The 17,755-nt window shown below is 40.7% G+C and overlaps 2 protein-coding genes across 6 annotated transcripts; both read right to left on the bottom strand.

Annotated features, from left to right (window-relative positions):
* Window positions 1-1,611: 1,611 nt before the first annotated feature.
* cnot4a (CCR4-NOT transcription complex, subunit 4a) lies at window positions 1,612-10,775 on the bottom strand. 2 transcript variants are annotated; one of them, XM_042412489.1, is made up of 13 exons: window positions 10,519-10,775; window positions 8,498-8,720; window positions 7,930-8,127; window positions 7,526-7,612; window positions 7,141-7,242; window positions 6,739-6,864; window positions 6,523-6,647; window positions 6,222-6,428; window positions 6,053-6,110; window positions 5,701-5,956; window positions 4,229-4,720; window positions 3,744-3,977; window positions 1,612-2,269 (listed from the first exon to the last, which is right to left on the bottom strand). In XM_042412489.1, the coding sequence occupies exons 2-13, from the start codon at window positions 8,669-8,671 to the stop codon at window positions 1,941-1,943; spliced, it is 2,388 nt and encodes a 795-aa protein (XP_042268423.1). In that variant the 5' UTR covers window positions 8,672-8,720; window positions 10,519-10,775; the 3' UTR covers window positions 1,612-1,940. The 2 variants fall into 2 exon arrangements, with proteins under 2 accessions (XP_042268423.1, XP_042268425.1); XM_042412491.1 differs by having other exon boundaries at window positions 8,498-8,672.
* Window positions 10,776-12,078: 1,303 nt separating this feature from the next.
* Window positions 12,079-17,733, bottom strand: zgc:136858 (uncharacterized protein LOC678543 homolog). 4 transcript variants are annotated; one of them, XM_042412303.1, is made up of 19 exons: window positions 17,568-17,733; window positions 17,075-17,171; window positions 16,860-16,974; window positions 16,587-16,761; window positions 16,322-16,433; window positions 15,916-16,022; window positions 15,591-15,717; window positions 15,336-15,456; window positions 15,115-15,200; window positions 14,794-14,921; window positions 14,636-14,695; window positions 14,467-14,530; window positions 14,300-14,394; window positions 14,069-14,197; window positions 13,370-13,484; window positions 13,138-13,275; window positions 12,804-12,970; window positions 12,624-12,706; window positions 12,079-12,475 (listed from the first exon to the last, which is right to left on the bottom strand). In XM_042412303.1, exons 2-19 carry the CDS (start codon window positions 17,145-17,147, stop codon window positions 12,280-12,282), a joined length of 2,091 nt encoding a protein of 696 aa, XP_042268237.1. In that variant the 5' UTR covers window positions 17,148-17,171; window positions 17,568-17,733; the 3' UTR covers window positions 12,079-12,279. The 4 variants fall into 4 exon arrangements, with proteins under 4 accessions (XP_042268237.1, XP_042268236.1, XP_042268239.1 ...); XM_042412302.1 differs by having other exon boundaries at window positions 16,860-16,970; XM_042412305.1 differs by lacking the exon at window positions 17,568-17,733 and having other exon boundaries at window positions 17,075-17,344.
* Window positions 17,734-17,755: the final 22 nt, after the last annotated feature.

The raw sequence follows: 17,755 nt of genomic DNA, 5'->3' as shown, positions 1-17,755 counted from the left end.
TGGGAGACTTTGGAATAACAAACAAAGACTGATTTATAGCGACCTTCCTCAGATTGGAGTTATATTCAGTATGGTGGTTGAGTACTTTCAAGTTTAATTATTTAAAGTGCAACATGTTTGAATCAAGGTGGTGAGAACACAACAGCAAGACAAACACCAGCTCTGAATTTTCAGTTTTATTTAAGGTTCATTTTTCCAGACCTGCAGAGGACAGTTCACTTCCTTTTAAGCGCCTCGATTTGTTTTGCTTTGTTTTGTTTTTTTTCTTCTCACATCATGTTAAAACCCATTGTATGACTGTGTTGGTTTCTCCTGGATGAGTTTGTTCATTTTTCGTGAATACTGTTTAATAGGGAACAGCAGGAGATGGGGAGGAAGGGAGGAAGGGGGGGGATACAGAGAGAGAGAGAGAGAGATAGAGATAGATAGAGATAGATAGAGAGAGAGAGAGAGAAAGAGAGAAAGAGAGAGATAGAAAGAGAGAGAGAGAGAGAGAGAAAGAAAGACAGAGCAAACATGGACCAGAAATTAAGACTTCAAAAATAAAAAGGCGGTGGTCAGAGAGGTCAATCTCAAATCCTAAAGGCTGAGAGCTCCTTAAATCACTACTACAGTACTTAGTATTGTCTTGCAGCACCTTCCTTTGTGACACGCACTCACATACAAGTTGCTGAAGTCACATACACTATTGCAAATTTTTCAGCAATCACTGACGCTAAATTCCCCTTCAAATCACTCGAGCTCCTTTCTCTCATCTGTCCATTTTAAGGCCTCGTTTAAGCCCTCGTGGGTCCAACAAGGGACTTGTTAACCCTGTTGCCACCCTCATTATTATTTTTGACAAATCCTCATCCAGCTAAGTCATTGTTCTATCAACTTTGTGGCTGTCCATGTTAGGGCTAGCTACTGTAGGTACCACACAGTGGCACTGTGAGTAAGAGTCTAACCCTAGTGCTCAGGATGTGTGCCACGATCTCCCAAAGCCCTGGCTCCCCGTTAGGCAGTGCTCTACCCTCTGATACAGAGGTTCAGCAAAATTTTCCTTCCAGCGGGACGGGGCCAGTGGGAGCCCTCCACTAAAGGGAATGTGGGCCAAGTGGCCTCTCAAGCAGGCCATTTGTGTCCCTACCATTTGTGTCCCTAGCTAACAGGGAGCCCATGCATAGCCTTTGTCCTCAACTCCCCTGTGTCATCTGCATTCACTCTCACCAAACTTTAGCTTCTTTTTTTCTATTTTTCTTTTTAAAAACCACTCTCAAAAAAAAGAAAAAAAAAAAAAAGCCAAGTGCCAACCCCTTTCTCTATCTCTCACCTCATCGCCTTATTCACAACAATCGGGGACTTAGCCGTAAGGGTTAACCGTTTCACAGTCTCCTGTTAAAGTGGGGAGGATGAGTGTCTTTGGGGCAAAGCTTCAAGAGCAGATTCACAGCTTGCTTCATTCCTCGAAAACTAATCGTGACTTCAACTTTCAAAAACACAATTGTTGTTCATGCTTAATCATTAGTTACTTTAAAATAAAAAGACCTCACTTCAGCTAATTTGTTTCTTTTGCCAGTTTGTGGAGTTAACTCTTGTGTCGCCACTGGGCGCTCGACGCTATACTGTTTCTTGTGCTCTCCGTTAACAGTAAGCTACACGATGAATCTCCAAACATCTCCATGATACGCCCAGAACTAGGTCTAAGGAGTGGTGATGGTAGCAGACAAAGGGTACTGATAACTTGTGTGCCACAAACAAAAACAAAAACAAATTGGCCTTCGGAGTAGACAAAAAGGAAGGAGGAAGAGAAAAAGAAGAAAGCATGTTTGTTACTTTGTTAATAATTTTCATACTCTGCAGATTGGTGTGTATTGCGTCGGGGGAGGGGAGCAGGGTATAGGATGAGTGGGTATAAAGTGGTAGTGGGGGAATGGATGGGTGTCTGCTGTAGTCTGTATTCAGTGGCGGTCCACAGCGGCACTCTGTAGCAGCTCTGTGGCGGGCTGTCCCGGGGGTCTGAAGGCGGTCTGGAAGCCTGGGGGAGGGGAGTGGAACTGGCTGGCGGGGTTGGCTGTGGCAGGGGGCAGGTAGGGAGCCCAGCCGCCGGCGGCTCTGTGGTGGAGGGGGAGGTGGGCGTCGAGGAGGCCGCTGTGGAGGGGCTGGGGAGTGGGCACCACTGAGCTAGCCGGACCGTCCATCTCTGTGAGCGCCTGCAGGGACTTGAGCCAGTGTGGTGGGTTGTCGTCCTGGAGACAGTCTAAACTGCTGCCTGCCGAGGCGGGGATGCCTGAGGGGAGCAGGGTGGCAAAGAAAGGTCACAGAATACATGAGTGATGACAAAATACAGACGGGGAGACATAAACACTTTGAAACACAACAACAATGCAGTAAATACAAATACTGTTCAGTTTATATTGAGGCTGTCAGCCAAGAACTATCTGGTCTTGTTGTTGAAGTCGTTTTGTGTTCAATCATTTAGAACAAAATGATTGTTAGAGCTCTATTAAAGCTGTTAATCTGTATTTAACTTGATATGATTCATAAAGCTGACTTTAGCTGTTGTTTGAATTGCAGGTGCATCAGCTGCAAAAACTGCAAAAATATGTAATGCAGCAAGAGGAAGAGCATCAGCAAGACTTAAGAGTCTGCAGTCATGCTAAACACAGCTGTGCGTCGAGCTAAATGCTAACATCAGCATGCTAACATGCTCACGATGACAATGCTGATGCAGGTACCTGTATAATATTTACAATCATCAACATCTGAGTTTAGGGTGTTAGCATGCAGACGTTTGCTCATTAGCACTGAACACAAAGTACAGTTAAAGCTGATGGGAATGTTATTAGTTTTGCGGTTATTTGGTCATAAACTTGAATCTTTAGACAGATTCTGAGTTGGGGAAAAGTTGAGAGATCACCAAAGTAATTATAACTCCTCCTGAGGGGGACATGAATGTCTGAACCATGAATCCATCAAATCGTGGAAAATGGAACATACTATTTTTGGTATTTTGTCCACAACTGGTAAACACACCACATAACAGCTTTCCAGTATCATTAAGAGTGAATAGATAAGCAGTTTGTCATGTAAACATGGCTGCAACTGATGATTATTCTCATTACAGATTTATCTGTTAATTATTTTGTTTTTAATCACTCGGTTTATAAAAATATCTGAAAATAGTGAAAAACACACATCACAATCAGAGTCTAATGAGCTGTTATGTCCGACCAACAGTCCAAAACCCCGAAGATTATTAATTTAGATCTGAAACAGTCAGTTGATTAGTTGATCAAAAGAAAATCAATTTACAACTACTTCAGTAATCTGTTCATTTTTAAAGTCATTTTTCAAGCAAAAATGTCAAACACTTGATGATTCCAGGTTTTTCTTTGTTTTACATTATAATAAACTGAATATTTTTGGGTTTTGGACTATTAGTTAAGACAAAAAAGCAAACTGAAGACGTCATCTTGGGCTTTATGAAACTGTGAAGGAAATTTTTCACAATTTTCTGACCTTTTTATAAACTAAGAGATTAATTAAGAAAAAAATAATGATAATGAAGTTATCTGCTGCTAAAATTCAGTTTACAATTCCATAAAACAGAAGCTGGAACCATAAATTTCGCTTTTTTGCTTGATAAATGACAATAAAACAATAATCAACATTTTAGTTGGGGTTCATTTTTTTTTTCCATGTCCATCAATTAATTAATCAACTGATGGTATTTCAGTTAAAGATGGGCTCTGACAGACTACCTGTGATGATAGCAGGGTCCATCCAACTGGCTGTGCCGTCCCAGCTCAGGCTGTGTGAGATGCCTGCAGGCCCTGCCGGCCCACCGATGTGGTTAACACTGTTGGAGGATGAGGAGGATGAAGAGGAAGAGGAGTTTGGGAGGCCCCCGAAGTTGATATTGATGTTGGGCAAGAGAGCTCTGAGGCCGTCCTGCCACTCTTTCACATTTAAGCCGTCTATAGAGCCACTGTTTTCTGCAGGAGAGGAGAAGGAAACGGATCTGTCAGTGACTCAGGTCTGTTGTACAGACTAGTGGTGAGATGAAGAACTGCATCTATCAGTGTTTATGTTTCTCCTGTAAGGTCAATAAAAGCTAATCAAAACAAGCATTACAACGCTACAAGGCAGAGAGCACATATTGTGACATTCAATAAGATCATTATGTAACACATCTGATCTCTGTTTTAACATGTATTGATGCCACAGTGACCCAGGTGTCTGGTACCTGAGATGGGGATCCCTCCCAGCCCTGTGTTGTGCTGAGGGGGCAGATTCAGGTCCAGTAAATTACTGTGTGAGGCAGCACTGGCTGAGTGGTTCAAGTGTGTGAGGTTATTTCGTGTGGGGACGCCCATCCAGGGGTGTCTGGCGGCTGGCTGCTGCTGACTGGCCTGGCTGTTCTGACTGCCGGGGAAACTGAAGGAGCTGTAGACGGCTCTGTGGTGGAGCTGGGGAAGGCGTGGCAGGCCGCTAGGGAAGTGGTGAGAGGCGCTGGGGTTGGGGGGCAGCAGGCTGGGACCATGATTGCTCCCATGTGGGAGAAGCCCTGGGGACAAGGGCTGATCCTGCACCGACAGCTCCTTCTCTATCAGATCGGCCAAGGCCTTGCGAGTGACGTCGAAAGGATCGAAGCCCAGGTCGTCGTCCTGCTGTTTGCTGGACGAGCCGAAGCCAAAGGCGGCCTGCCAGTCTGTAGAGGAAGACACTGGTATCGTGTCTGTGAGGAGAGGAAAGAGAAGTTACCTCAGCTGTCTGCCATGTGAGATTAAAAAAAGATGAATCGACTAACAGCCAGAGGATTTCTTCGACTAGTTGATTAAATTAAACACTCAAATATTATTTCCAGTATTATTGTCATTTAAAAGATAAATACAGTCATGCAGAGGGATCTATTAAAATCTATTGCTTATTAAAGACTAATGCTTATCTGTGAACACTACTGATATGCAAGAGATATGATTATGCACACTAATTGTGCTCATTTGTGTATAAATATGTCTGATCAGCAATGTGTCCCAAGTTTGTTTCCTTATTTGTTGTTTTTTGGATATTAAAATTAATAAAGACCTCTTAGTTACATTTACATTTTAAGCAATGTACAATGAAAATACAAGTGACATCACCATTATAATAAATATTAAGATCTACAACTGCCACAGTGAATAACAGATAATCCTTCATAGTCAGAATAACGCAGCTGCTACCTGTCTACCTGTAGTTTGAAAATTAATAGGATTTAGTGGCATCTAGTGGTGAAGTTGCAGATTGCAACCAACTGAATACCCCTCCCCTTCCAAAGGTGTGTAGGAGAATCTACGGTGGCCGTGAAACTAATGAAAAATGTGAAAGGTCCTCTCTAGAGCCAGTGTTTGGTTTGTCCGTTCTGGGCTATTGTAGAAACATGGCGTTGCAACATGGCGGGCCCTGTGGAAGAGGACCTGCTCCCTGCATAGATATAAAGGGCTCATTCTAAGGTAACGAAACAACAATTCTTATTTTCAGCTGATTATACACTAATTAAAATGCACTTATGAATATTATGTTCCATTTCTGCCAAGTCGGTTCTGCTAGATGCCACTAAATGTTACACCCTGAACCTTTAAATAAAGAATAATTTTGAAGCAGTGCTTTGATTAAGTAGGAGCACATTTTACAAAGCAAAATAAGCATTCAGGACATAAAAAATGTTTCACTTACCTGATGTGAAGAGGCTCTGTGGTTCAGGGGTCATGGGCCAGTCAGAGCTGCCCCGGGGAGAGCTGGGGAAGGGGGGCAGGCCAGCGGGGAGAGGGTTAGGATGTCTGAAGTTACTGTTGTCTGAAAAGAGCGACTGGGACTCAGCTGCCGCACCCTCAAAGGGCGAACGGGCCGTGAGGTCTGACACGCTGATGGGCACTACCAGGCTGGGCTTGGTTAGACCCGGGGGAGGGGAGGGGGAGTCACTGGTGGGTATCTGGAGAGACGGGAGAAAGCAACATACGTTTGCTCAGATCTGACTCATTCTCATCGAGATTTAACTGCCATAACGAAACAATTGAAGTCATTTTACCTGTTGTAAAGTCTCTCCATTTACCATACTGATCGACTCTGGAGGTTTGTCACTGGGACTGCAGATAGAAAATTTAGATGTATATTAACAAAAAACTGCTTACTGAAAAATAAATAACATTATTATCTTTGAGGATATGTTTTCCCCGGGTGTGTGCGGTCTGTATTACCTGTTAATATCACAGTTAGTGGAGAATGGGGACAGGGCAGTACGCTGGCCGGGACCCAGCTCTGTATCTAGCCCATCTGAAGTAATAACTTCTTGGTCTAGATAGTCTAGCAGCGGAGGGGACTTGCGGTCCTCTGAAAGCCCATTGGCCAGTTTGTTATGCCCTGACAGCGTCGGCCACCCATCTTTACCATTGCTATTGTTGGTTCTGTTACAAAACAGGAGAAGCATCGAGCATTAAGCATTGAGCATTACACCCTGGAAGTACAAAGAGGAAGAAGAAGAATAAATAAAAAACTTACCTCTGTGTGGAGTTGGATTTACTCTTTGACTTCTCTGTCCCACATGCTGGAGGTTGTAGAAAGCTAGGGTTAATTTTATAGAGGTCTTGGAGGAGTTTCTGCTCATACTCTTGATGTTTTCCCGCCTAAGAACAAAAGACACAAGATGAGTCAACTTTTAGCCTTTTCAAATATTATTACTACTCACAGCATGAAGTCTGATTAATTTAATTTTACCTGCATTTCCTCTTTAGTAAAGCTAGCTGCTTCATCCCCCAGCTCATGTAGATACATACAATCAGGTTTAGGACACTGCATACTTTTGAGGAAGTAACTGCAGTACTTTGTTGTGCCTAAAGAAGCCTGTAAGAAGAAAAACAGAAACAGAAGCTCTGAGAAAATGATGCAAGAAAATATGTAAATAAAATTCAAAGATTTCCTCTCTCTTCCTTTAACTCTATGACTTCATGTTGCCAATTTATATTATATATTATAAGGATGTCTGTGTCTTACAAACAGACCAGAGTAAAGTTATCACATGGCTTTTATGAAAATAAAACTTCTCATAGCTACTTACAAAATCAGTACTTAAAATATTCATAAAACTACTGATCTGAGTCATTGTGGTGAACTTCTAACCTTGAGTGTTCTGCCATCAACAACCACATTGTTCACACATTGTATTGCTCTTAGAGCGTCTTCAGAGCGGATGTAAGTGACGTAAGCGCTGGCACTAGGCCCCTGAAAAACCAGAAAATTAAAGTAAACATGAAAGTCAAACAGATTTGCTGTAGTTGTTTAAAGCTGTTTATATCCGTCAACAGCTGTAATGTACCATCATTTCCATTATTGATCGATGACATGTTTAATCACTTAACAATGTAATCTATAAAGAATTAAATACAGTACTTAAAAATATAAATACTGATAATATTAATAATAATAATAAGTAATTAAATAACGAACAGAGCAAGAAAATCTTAGCATCTGTTGAAACTGGAAACAGAATCTTGTTACATCTCACCTGTGAACCTGCATAAGATGTGCTATTGTTGATGACCACTTTATGGATTTTCCCAAACCTCCCAAAATACTCTGGTCGTTTTAGGACCTGTGGGCACAATGCAAAAAGAAAACACTCATCACAAAGTTTTGGGTAATCTACAAGCTCTTTCTTCCCATTTTCAACACAAGCTTTGCACTTGAGGTTTCAGTTGGATGTTGCACTGAGAGATCTTTAAAGATGCATTCAAACTGTTTCATATCAAAGTATTTATGATCTTCACTGTATCTGTGGATAAATCAAGCAGCTAATGCCTTCGGTCTGACACAACAACTGCCTCATTCAAATTAAACTAAAATATCTGTTCTATAACGTTAATGTCAGAATTAGCACAAGTCACCGAGCTTGTTAGTGGCGATACTGACCTCCGGGTCGGCGAGTCGCTGTGAGAGCCCCACCACAAACACCAGGTTTCGCTGGACCACTCTGACACTTGCCAGATGCTTGCGGTTTTCTGTCACCTTCTGCTTTTTCTCATTCTGTTTTTGCTTCTTTTCATTCTTTATCCTTTGGATCTCCTCCTGTGACAGAGGCTTGTACACAGCAGGGTCCTCTGGGTACGGCTACGCAGAGGATAAACATCAAGAATTTAGTTTTTAAACTGAGATATCAATCATTTAAAAAATATTTTACTAGTCCACATCATGTGACTTTTTCTAGAAAAGTGGGTATGTGAGGCCACTGTTGTCAAAAAGGTATTTCAACAGGCATCACTAGCAAAACTGCTGAGGCTGATGTTTGAATTGACCAGCTACTTTATAAAGGGGATTAAACTATTTATTTCCCGCCTGTATTAGCATGTGGTCTCTCAACATCATCACCTCTACTTTTCTATACACATCCCCCCTGCTGTCACGACAGAAAAAAAACCCCCCCATCAACTTCTAGTTCTGATGAGTTTCTCTGGTATCAAGTTCATCATCTTTTCCTCACCTTTCTGCAGGCGGGGCAGAGGCCATTCTCGTCTGTGCGGATGCGATGCCAACAGAAGCGGCAGATCTGGTAGCCGCAGGTGCAGGGAAAGAAGTTGACGTCGTCAATCTCCAGCGGCTCCATGCACAAGGGGCACTCCATGGGGTCGTCCTTCATTTCAGGGCTGTGGGACATCCTATGGCGCAGCGAGGGTGAGTATTGAAGCTGGTCACAGAGCACAGGGCTACGAGAACATATAGAAGCTCAGTATGAGAGCCCCATTGTAATATGATTGAAAATAATGTCAATTGAACTTTTTTCCCCACACATGCTTAATAGCGGGATGGTATAACTGAATATATGACCACCAAGGTCACAATATCAGACTGAGCACCCCGAAACACATTTATATTACCATCTTTCATACATCTGACCTGTGAATCAGCAGAGGAAGAACTTGCCAGTTTATCAAGCATATCTGGCGAAAACTAACAATGTCTAATACAACTACCTTCATGTGATGTGTGAAATTGTTTTAGAGAGTTGTTGATTCAACTTTATGGTCATTTTGGAAGCTGCAGTTTGTGCTGCTGGTGATATTGTGTTACGTTGTACCGGCAGGAGTTGCTAATATTATGTCCAACCCATTTGTATCAATAAGTGTGTGCTGCATATTGGATACATCTCTCAGTCTAATATAATTTGGAGCTGACTCAATTAGTTGAATGACTAATTAACCAGCGACTATTCTGATAACTGAGGCATCCTGTGAGTTGTTTTTAATGCAAAAGAGCCAAACATTTACTAGCTCTGACTTTCTTAAAAGTGAATATTTGCTGGTTTTCTATGTCCTCTAGGATAGTAAATTGTAGTAGTAAATTGATAGTAAATTGTTCAATTGTATATTATTCAATTTCAGACTGCTGTATTGACAACAAAAGTCATTTCAAGATGTTACCTTGGGCTCTGGGAAATCGTGATGGGTCACAAACTACATCCTACAGAAACGACTACAGGGTTAAATCAACACGTCTCAAAAACAGCTTCAAGAAAAACTCAACATTACAATCTCCATGAAGCTTTTGATCCATTACAGGGCTTTGAATTAGACTGTACTGGTTATTAGCAATACGTGTTGCATAAAAAGACAACTTAACACCATAGAAAACAAGCCAAAAACAGAAGTAAACGTGATGAAAATGATAATGCAGATGTTGTGGCATCTTTCTAAGGGCTTGACAGCACTTGACACAGCGTCATGATGGCAGCAAACACTACAAACTGCGTTTATATACACACACGAAACGCCTGTTGTTTGCAGTTATATTCCAGTCTGACAACACTGCTGCCAGGAGGCGAGCTCAATGACAAGTCCAGGTTGATAAAAAGCCGAAAGTGCGAAAGGTGCATTAAACGATAACAGAATTTCAAACACTTGGCTGCAATTTTGCTCATAATTTAACGCGCACACGAGTATCACAGGTTTATCTTTAAGAGTCGTGTAGGAAGCCTGAATACCTAGTTAGCCAGGTTGGTAACCTCAGCTACTCCGGTCTTCTGGATCCTACATTATGACAGATGTTATTTGACCAACGTTAGGCTAAGCTAACAGTAGCCGCCAATTGGCTAAAAGAAGCCGGTGTAACGTTAGAAAAGAAGCGAGTATCCAGGAGCAACTGTGTCATAAAAAGCAAAAAACAAAACACTCGTAGCTGAATATTAATATAACATAGACGTTAAGCGCTTGTGTGACAAAACGTTACGTTTTTTCCTCCTACATATTTACTGACAGCTTGCTTTTTGATGCTACATGCTACATTACCATCAACATGTACGTAGCTTACGACGCGGCCTACACAAGCTAACGCAAGTTGTTGGCACTAAAAAACCAACTGACACTGCTCTCACGACATTAAGATGGTCGAGACAGTGAGCTAATAAACTCGAGAATACTCTACTGCCCGTCTATAAAGCCGTAATAAACACAAATGTCCTTTATTTGTTGCGGGGGACTGGAAGCTAGCTCGGCTTACGTTACTTACCCTGTCCGTATTTAGCTTAGATTCCTCTCCAAGGGAGTCACACCAAATTGGGCGGGGACTGCGAGCCAATGTGTCTGAAATGTCCAAATTTCTACAAACGGCCACTTAAGATAACCGTAGATGTGTTGTTCTGTTGTAAATAAAAGGCTATTAAGGTGTTTTTGCCCCTCTGTTTTTCTTGGTATTGTGGAGACAATTTACGCTCAAACCACCATCTTAGCTAGCATTAAAGTAGGGAGGAGGGAGCGGGGCAAGTATTCAGTGCCACTGAGTCTGCGCAAAAGGACAGGTGCTTTCTGGGAGATGAAGTTTTCGGTGATTCTACGCAAGGCAAGGCAAGTTCATTTGTATAGCACATTTTAATAGCAAGGTAATTCAAAGTGCTTCATATAAAACATAAAAGGCATCAAGATAAAATGTATAAACAACATAAGGCAATATAAAAAGACATTTTAAATACAATTAAAAAGAGTTAATTAGAAAATAAAAATAAGCTAAAATAGAACAAGACATAAAATACGAGAGGAAAAATTACAGTGCAGTGTAAGATATCAATAAAAGGCAGCAGCAAACATCATAGTCTTCAGCCTTGATTTAAAAGAACTGAGAGTTGCAGCAGACCTGCAGTTTTCCGGGAGTTTGTTCCAGATTATGTGGTGCATAAAAACTGAAAGCTTCTTCTCCATGTTCAGTTTTGACTCTGAGGACAGTGGCTCTCAATGCACTTATCTTTAGAAATATACACAAGGAATGACTATATACAGGTGTAACTGTTTCTGTGGACTGTAAACGGGACACAGATAGTACAGAGAAGTGAAGCAAGTGTAGGAGTGATGAGATAAATATTAAATTGTAAAAAAAAGACATATTACTTTATATACATATAGTACGGTACAGTATATACAGCCTGTTCAAATATACCATAATGAGTGAAATGTATTGCACATTTTGTTTTTTAAACTTGATTCTGAACAAGGGAACCATTTATTCAAATTTGTAAAATATGGACTTTAAAATAAAATTACAAAAAAATAAGCAGGTACATACACTCAGGAGCTTTATTCAAGTATATATTTTGAGGTATTTTTGCTTAATACTTCTACTCCAGTGTATTTCAGGGGGAAATATTGTACTTTTTACTCCATTACATTTATTAAAAGCAATTAAGTTATTAATTATTTCACAGATTATGATTTTACATACAAAACATAGTCATCATATTAAAAATGTGAAACGTTATGACACATTGTTACAGTACCCAACAGTATAACAAGTGGTTAAAATTAACTCCACTTGAGCACCTACAGCATTAAAATGCTGCTTACACATTAAAGCATCAATAATCAAATATTGATAATATAACACTCTGAAAAGGGCCACGCTGAATGATGAGCACCTTTGCCTTTGATACACACTTAAAGTACATTTTTGATAATACCTCTGTACTTTTATTAAGTACATTCTATTATAAGAAATTTAAAAAAGTACATTGTTATAATATTTCATGATTTATTTACAGAAATGTATAATGTAAAAGTGATTATCAATTTTTGCATGATTATAGAACAGTTGTGTAATATATAAAAATTTTTAAAAAGTTTGATATCTTCTTTCATTCATTTTCTCAGTCATATGATGTAAACAGGTTTCACAAAAAAAGAAGAAAAAGAATACTGCAAAAATATATTAAACAAACCCATCCATAATAGACCAAATCTTCACAGATTTCTCTAATAATGTTTCACAGCTAAAAAAATATTTTTAATCAATCCACATGAAGCTTGGTTTGGGCCAGTTCTGAGTCTGGACGTTATTGGGATCCACAGAGTCTGAGGTAAGCACAGGGGCGATGGGGTGCGGAGATGCCAGGGACATCCGTGCAGCCAGGAGCCCCATCTGGACACAGGTGTCTGTCTTTTGCCCCTGGAGGATCCCCGCCATCAGGGCACCTGCAAGACTGCAGACAGAGCGAGGATGAGTGTCTTGTGTTTTTTAAGAATGTCAGAGAGAGAGAGAGAAAATAGAGGTCATGGAAAGTAGATCAAACTAAAGCAGAAGTTTGAAAAAGAAGGAAGGGAGAAGTAGGTCGTGTAAGTTTTTAACACCTATCTCCTGCTCCTGAGACATTCATTGTCTCTTCTGCGGTCACAGTCAGCGCTGGGTAGTGAAGAGCACAAAGCTTCCTCTTCTGCAAACACGGATGCAATGAACATCATATTCACTGTTACTGTCATAGCAATCGTCATCATCATCACCATTCCAGTATGAATATAGGCAGCCCTTACGTTCTTCTGCTTTCTTGGCTGCAGGTTGACTGAGCCTGTATCATGTTCTCCGCACAGCAACACTCCATGAGCCCCCAGGGTCACCACCAGACAGTGGAGATGCTCCAGAAGGGGGCGTGAGAGAGCCACAGCAACACTCAGCACCTCGTCGAGGGAACTCGGAAGCACTGTCAGTCCCATAAGACAAAACCACATCCTTAGCTTAGTATCACACTATTTGCATTTTTCATGAGAAACATACATACTGAGAAACTGAAACAAGTGGGAGTGTTTGTTCGGGGAACATAAATCAGTACCATTAAATACTTTCTAACTTCTCTCAGTAGACTTTCACCTTCAGGTGTTTGGATGCCCAGTGTTTTGTTCATGGTGCACAACTCTGCCAGGTTTGGGGATGAGTAGGACAGCGACTTCCAGGCGTCTGACAGGAAAGGCTTACAGGCTTTTTCTGAATCCGTTGGCTCATACCAAACTGTGACACACATTGATGTTGTTAAATCAAAATCTATGGAAGCTGCGGTTCATGATCATTCATTGTCATTTAGTGACCATCTACTCATGCTTACCATTAATGTTGTGCTTTTTGGCAACAGAACAAACATAGTCTATGGTGGAGACGGGGATGTTTCCATCGAGACACACAAGAGTGGCTGATGACAGCTGCTTCTCAAACTGTGACACCTATAAGAAGATATTCAAAGATATGGAAATAGTAAGTTAGTAACTAAATAAAATCGCACCTTTCAAAACCAGAGTTAAGGTGCGTCACATGTGCAAATATAATACAATCATATCATGAAAAACAAGAATTTTAGGATAATGGTGAAACAAAGTAGAAATGAAAACAAAGCATAAAAAAAATAAAACATGCAGGTGGGTTTTTAAACCCTTTTTAAAATGTGGCGCAGAGTCAGCTGATCTGATGCTGAAGGGAAGTTTGCTCCTCAGTGTTGGAGCTAAAACACGTATGATTGACAAGTATGATCCCTCTTTGTCTACAGCCTGGATCCAGGAACTTTTAACATTTAGTTGCCAGACTTAACGGGCTTGGTACAGAATAAGTTGTTAAAAGTTGAGAAATATGTAGCGGAGCCAAACTATGGAGGGCTTTAAAAGAAATCAACATAATCATTGAAATTCAGCCAAGACTGGAGAGATACTGTATGTTAGTGAATGTAGAGATAAATAGTGAATATGGTTTTCAATATGATATTGAAACATAAACCTTGGGCTAGCCTGGCTAAAAATGAATACCTTCAACCTACATAGTGCTCTGTGATTTGCTGATGAACGTCCATATCACCCAATCCAAGACTCAGTTCTCCACTTTCGGTGATGACAGCGCAGTAAGTAGCTGTGCTTTGATCTTGTAGCCTCGCCACACCACTTGTGTTCTTACAGAAATAAGAAAAAAAAGTAAATAACATTTACATATTTAAGTAAATACAATTTGAATCATGTTTGGTGATAGAAAACTATTGTTAATATCCACATACCATATGTTTACAGTAGTTTAACACTGCATCACTGTGTGAATCAGCTCCAGTGGCAGAGATGAACAGAGGTTTATAGCCTAGACGACTCAGAGAGTCTTGAAGGAAAACATGAACAGATTTAACCTGCTGATGAAAACGTGTACATACATAATCAGATAAAAACCCACCAGCAATGTTCCGTCCTACACCGCCAAATGACTGACAGACACTTCCTGGGTTGGTCTGTCCAAACTGAAAGAGACAACAAGAGTTCTCAGAAGTCATTATAGTCTACATAATATGATTGAATGGAATCTCCTGTATTGAAGATTAATGAATGCTGTAAATTAAACTTACAAGAAGTGTTTGTGTTTTTCCTTTGGCAATAAAATCCACATTTATTCCCCCTATGACGACCTGCAACAGAGGAGCATCATAAGTTCTGTATTGTAGCTATATTTGACTTAACCTTCTCCACAACTGGAAAGAGATTCTTTCTATGTGTTTATACTCACAACATCTGACTCTGATTTTTTTCCATGATGATCAGATGTGCTTCTTAATTTTCTTTTATTCATCTCCTTTGACAGCGCACAGGCTATCTGACTGCCGACTTTAGCATTGTTACGAATGAGAGCAATGTCTAGGAACAAACAGGTCAAGGACAGTGTAGTTATAATGTACAGAAGGTCAGAGGTCATCAACAGGGGACAGTGTTGTGACATTTTCAGCCCACTTCATCAGTCTTTAATTGCTTTGTGTTTATTTTTTTCTGAGAATTTGATACAATCATGTTTTCTGTGTAACTTATCAGAAATACAGATTTAGAAGGATACTGGCCTGAAGGGACTTTCCTTCAGTTAACTCATTTACTTTTTGAAGAATGAAAGGCGTCACATCTCTTCCTGTGATGCCTTTAGCACTGGGTAAATTAAAAGAAAACAGACAGCAATGACTTTTCCATGAGAGATAGCAATTGATTTCATTCCCTTAGTCATGACCACAAGTTAGTATCACAATGTCAGAAAATGGGTGTTGCCACAAAGACTTTCTTCACCTCGCCTCTGTCACTGCAGTCTGTATTGCTTGCTCTATCTGCTGGCCTGCTGCTGCATGCTCCTCCGGGATGGGCACAGCTAACAGGACACCACTTTGGAGACCAAGCGATAGAGTGCTGGCTGAACCACACAAAAACAATAGATATAAACACAGCATGCAGAAAAGTCTGTGTTGAATGTGCTGGGTTTCTTTTTTTTTAAATTAAGTGTTAAAGGAAACATTCAATGTGCAGGATGTGAAAATGCCGATTTACAGATAAGTTTTGCAGCCTCTTCAGGGTTGCAGACTTGATATGGGGAAGTGAATCCGCTTTGAGGAGAGAAGAAGGCTGGGAAATTCTTTGACGTTCCATAAGTGGCGACACAAACACCCTGCGTCTCCTGACAAAAATTAAATAGTAGAGGAAATAACCAGTGGTCTAGGAATGTTAATTTAAGTCACACATAACAAGCTGGTATAATAAATTAAAGATGGCGTAAATATATTCATCTCTCTGAAGTACACATTCAAACGTGAATTGCAGTATGACATCTCCTGCTGTACAGTGATTTTCTGAGAAACAATCTCAGTATTCTTACAAGGAACTCCAGGGTGCGACCGATGTCGAGAATAGACTTGACCCCAGCAGAGACCACAGCAATGGGAGTCCTGCCCAGCTCTGTCAGATCTGCGCTGATATCCAGACCTGGAGGAATAATCATTCACTGAAATAATGTGTGAACAAGACACTAACTTACTCTTCTTAACATGCTATCCTGACAGTTTTGGTGTTCCTACGCTTCCTCAGAGTGAACAGTCTGTCACCAGCTCGTTCAGCCTTTAAATGGCCTCCTTTGGATCACATGTGTGACTCAGGTGGGCTCCATCTCTGCTTATGGGTTTGGTCAGTTTGTCTGTTATTGAGGCATGTTAAGAAGAGCAATTTGGTATCAGTCTGCCTAAAAGTCAGGTGAGTATTTTCCTACAGGGTGTTGGTTATCTTACTGTTCTCTCCGTCTCTGTGCACTCCTCCGATGCCCCCTGTGACAAACACAGAGATGCCAGCTCTGTGTGCTGCTATCATAGTGGCTGACACAGTCGTTCCCCCAGATAACCCCTGAGAAAATAATATACAGGACAGCATACAATTACCTATAACATGACAGATTCATGTAATAAGATGAGACCGTGCCAGTGGATGAGCCCTCATGTATGTTAGACAAATATTGATTTAAAGGTCATATTTAACATGAATGTGTTGCTGTCTTACTTTGCTAATGACGTAGGGCAAATCACGACGGGACACCTTCATGGAGTTCTTGTAGCGGGCGAGATGGTCAAGCTCCTCTGAGGACAGACCGACGTGGATTTTGCCATCAATCACTCCAACCGTGGCGGGAGTGGCTTCTTCAGCCCGCACAATGGCCTCCACCTCCTTTGCTGTGCTGCGTTAATACATTAATGGGGCTCATTGTCAGTGATTAAAATAAATATTAAATGCTGGCATCAGAGTTTGTTGACACTTGAGGGTCATTCACAGTACCTCAGGTTGTGTGGATAAGGCATGCCATGAGTGATAATAGTGCTCTCGAGCGCAACCACCGGTCTGTTTTCTGCCAACGCCTGTGATACAGATGGATGAACTCTGAAGAGGCTGTCTGAGAGAAGAGGTCATGGTGAACAGCCATAAATCATCATCATTATTATCATAACGAACTGTAAGTACACTATACTTTTAAACTCTTATTTTCCACTCACCATTGTTGCACAATTTGCTCTGAAATGTTGAAATTCCTCTTCTTAAGATAAGTGCAGAGGCCTTCTTCATCATTCTCACCTGCTTTTGAGGGAAAGCCTGAAAACACAAAGCAGTGTCAGCTGATGTTTGCTCAATTGACCCGCCAAAGGTTAAGGTCTCCCCTCGAGTGTTCCTCCTACTCAGGCAGTAATTCCACTACTTTTGGCAGTAACTTGTAATGTAACTAATTGCTTTTTCAAATTATATAACACAATTACAATTACTGAGATTTAAATGTCCTGGATTCAAAATGTTACTTAAGTAAAAGTACAGAAGTATTATCAGCAAAATGTATTTAAAGTATCAAAAGTAAAAGTGCTTATTATGCAGACTGGCTTCTTTTTAAAGTGTTATATTATTACAGTATATTGATTGTCTTTATCACTAACAAATACATATAAGAGCATTTTAATGTTCATCAATGTGGAACCAATTTTAGATACTTTCACTTACATGAAACGGTTAGCGTTAGCATTGCTATGCTACACTTTTGACCCACTTATCCACTCCGTGATGAATACAGATTTGGATGGTGTACCCAAATCTGCTAGTTAGCTTAACACAGTAACTTTCAAACCATATCAGGCTAATTTGAATTCTCATTCTAGCTAAAAGCAAAGAAAAGTGCACTGCATTGTTTT

This window comes from Thunnus maccoyii, chromosome 5 (genome assembly GCF_910596095.1).
Source record: "Thunnus maccoyii chromosome 5, fThuMac1.1, whole genome shotgun sequence".
Lineage (NCBI taxonomy): Eukaryota > Metazoa > Chordata > Actinopteri > Scombriformes > Scombridae > Thunnus > Thunnus maccoyii.
The sequence above is the reverse complement of the archived record's forward strand: the minus strand, read 5'-3'. Positions and strand labels throughout refer to the sequence as shown.

Excerpts from the sequence above, each read along its gene's own strand:
- cnot4a (XM_042412489.1), bottom strand. The coding sequence starts at position 8,671 with ATGTCCCACAGCCCTGAAATGAAGGACGACCCCATGGAGTGCCCCTTG. Across the intron at positions 6,429-6,522 it reads AAATCCAACTCCACACAGAG|AACCAACAATAGCAATGGTA; the intron begins GTAAGTTTTTTA and ends GTTTTGTAACAG. Across the intron at positions 6,111-6,221 it reads ACTAACTGTGATATTAACAG|TCCCAGTGACAAACCTCCAG; the intron begins GTAATACAGACC and ends TTCTATCTGCAG.
- zgc:136858 (XM_042412302.1), bottom strand. The coding sequence starts at position 17,589 with ATGCTAACGCTAACCGTTTCAT. Across the intron at positions 15,201-15,335 it reads ACTGCAGTGACAGAGGCGAG|TGCTAAAGGCATCACAGGAA; the intron begins GTGAAGAAAGTC and ends TAATTTACCCAG. Across the intron at positions 13,485-14,068 it reads AGCAAATCACAGAGCACTAT|GTGTCACAGTTTGAGAAGCA; the intron begins GTAGGTTGAAGG and ends ATCTTCTTATAG.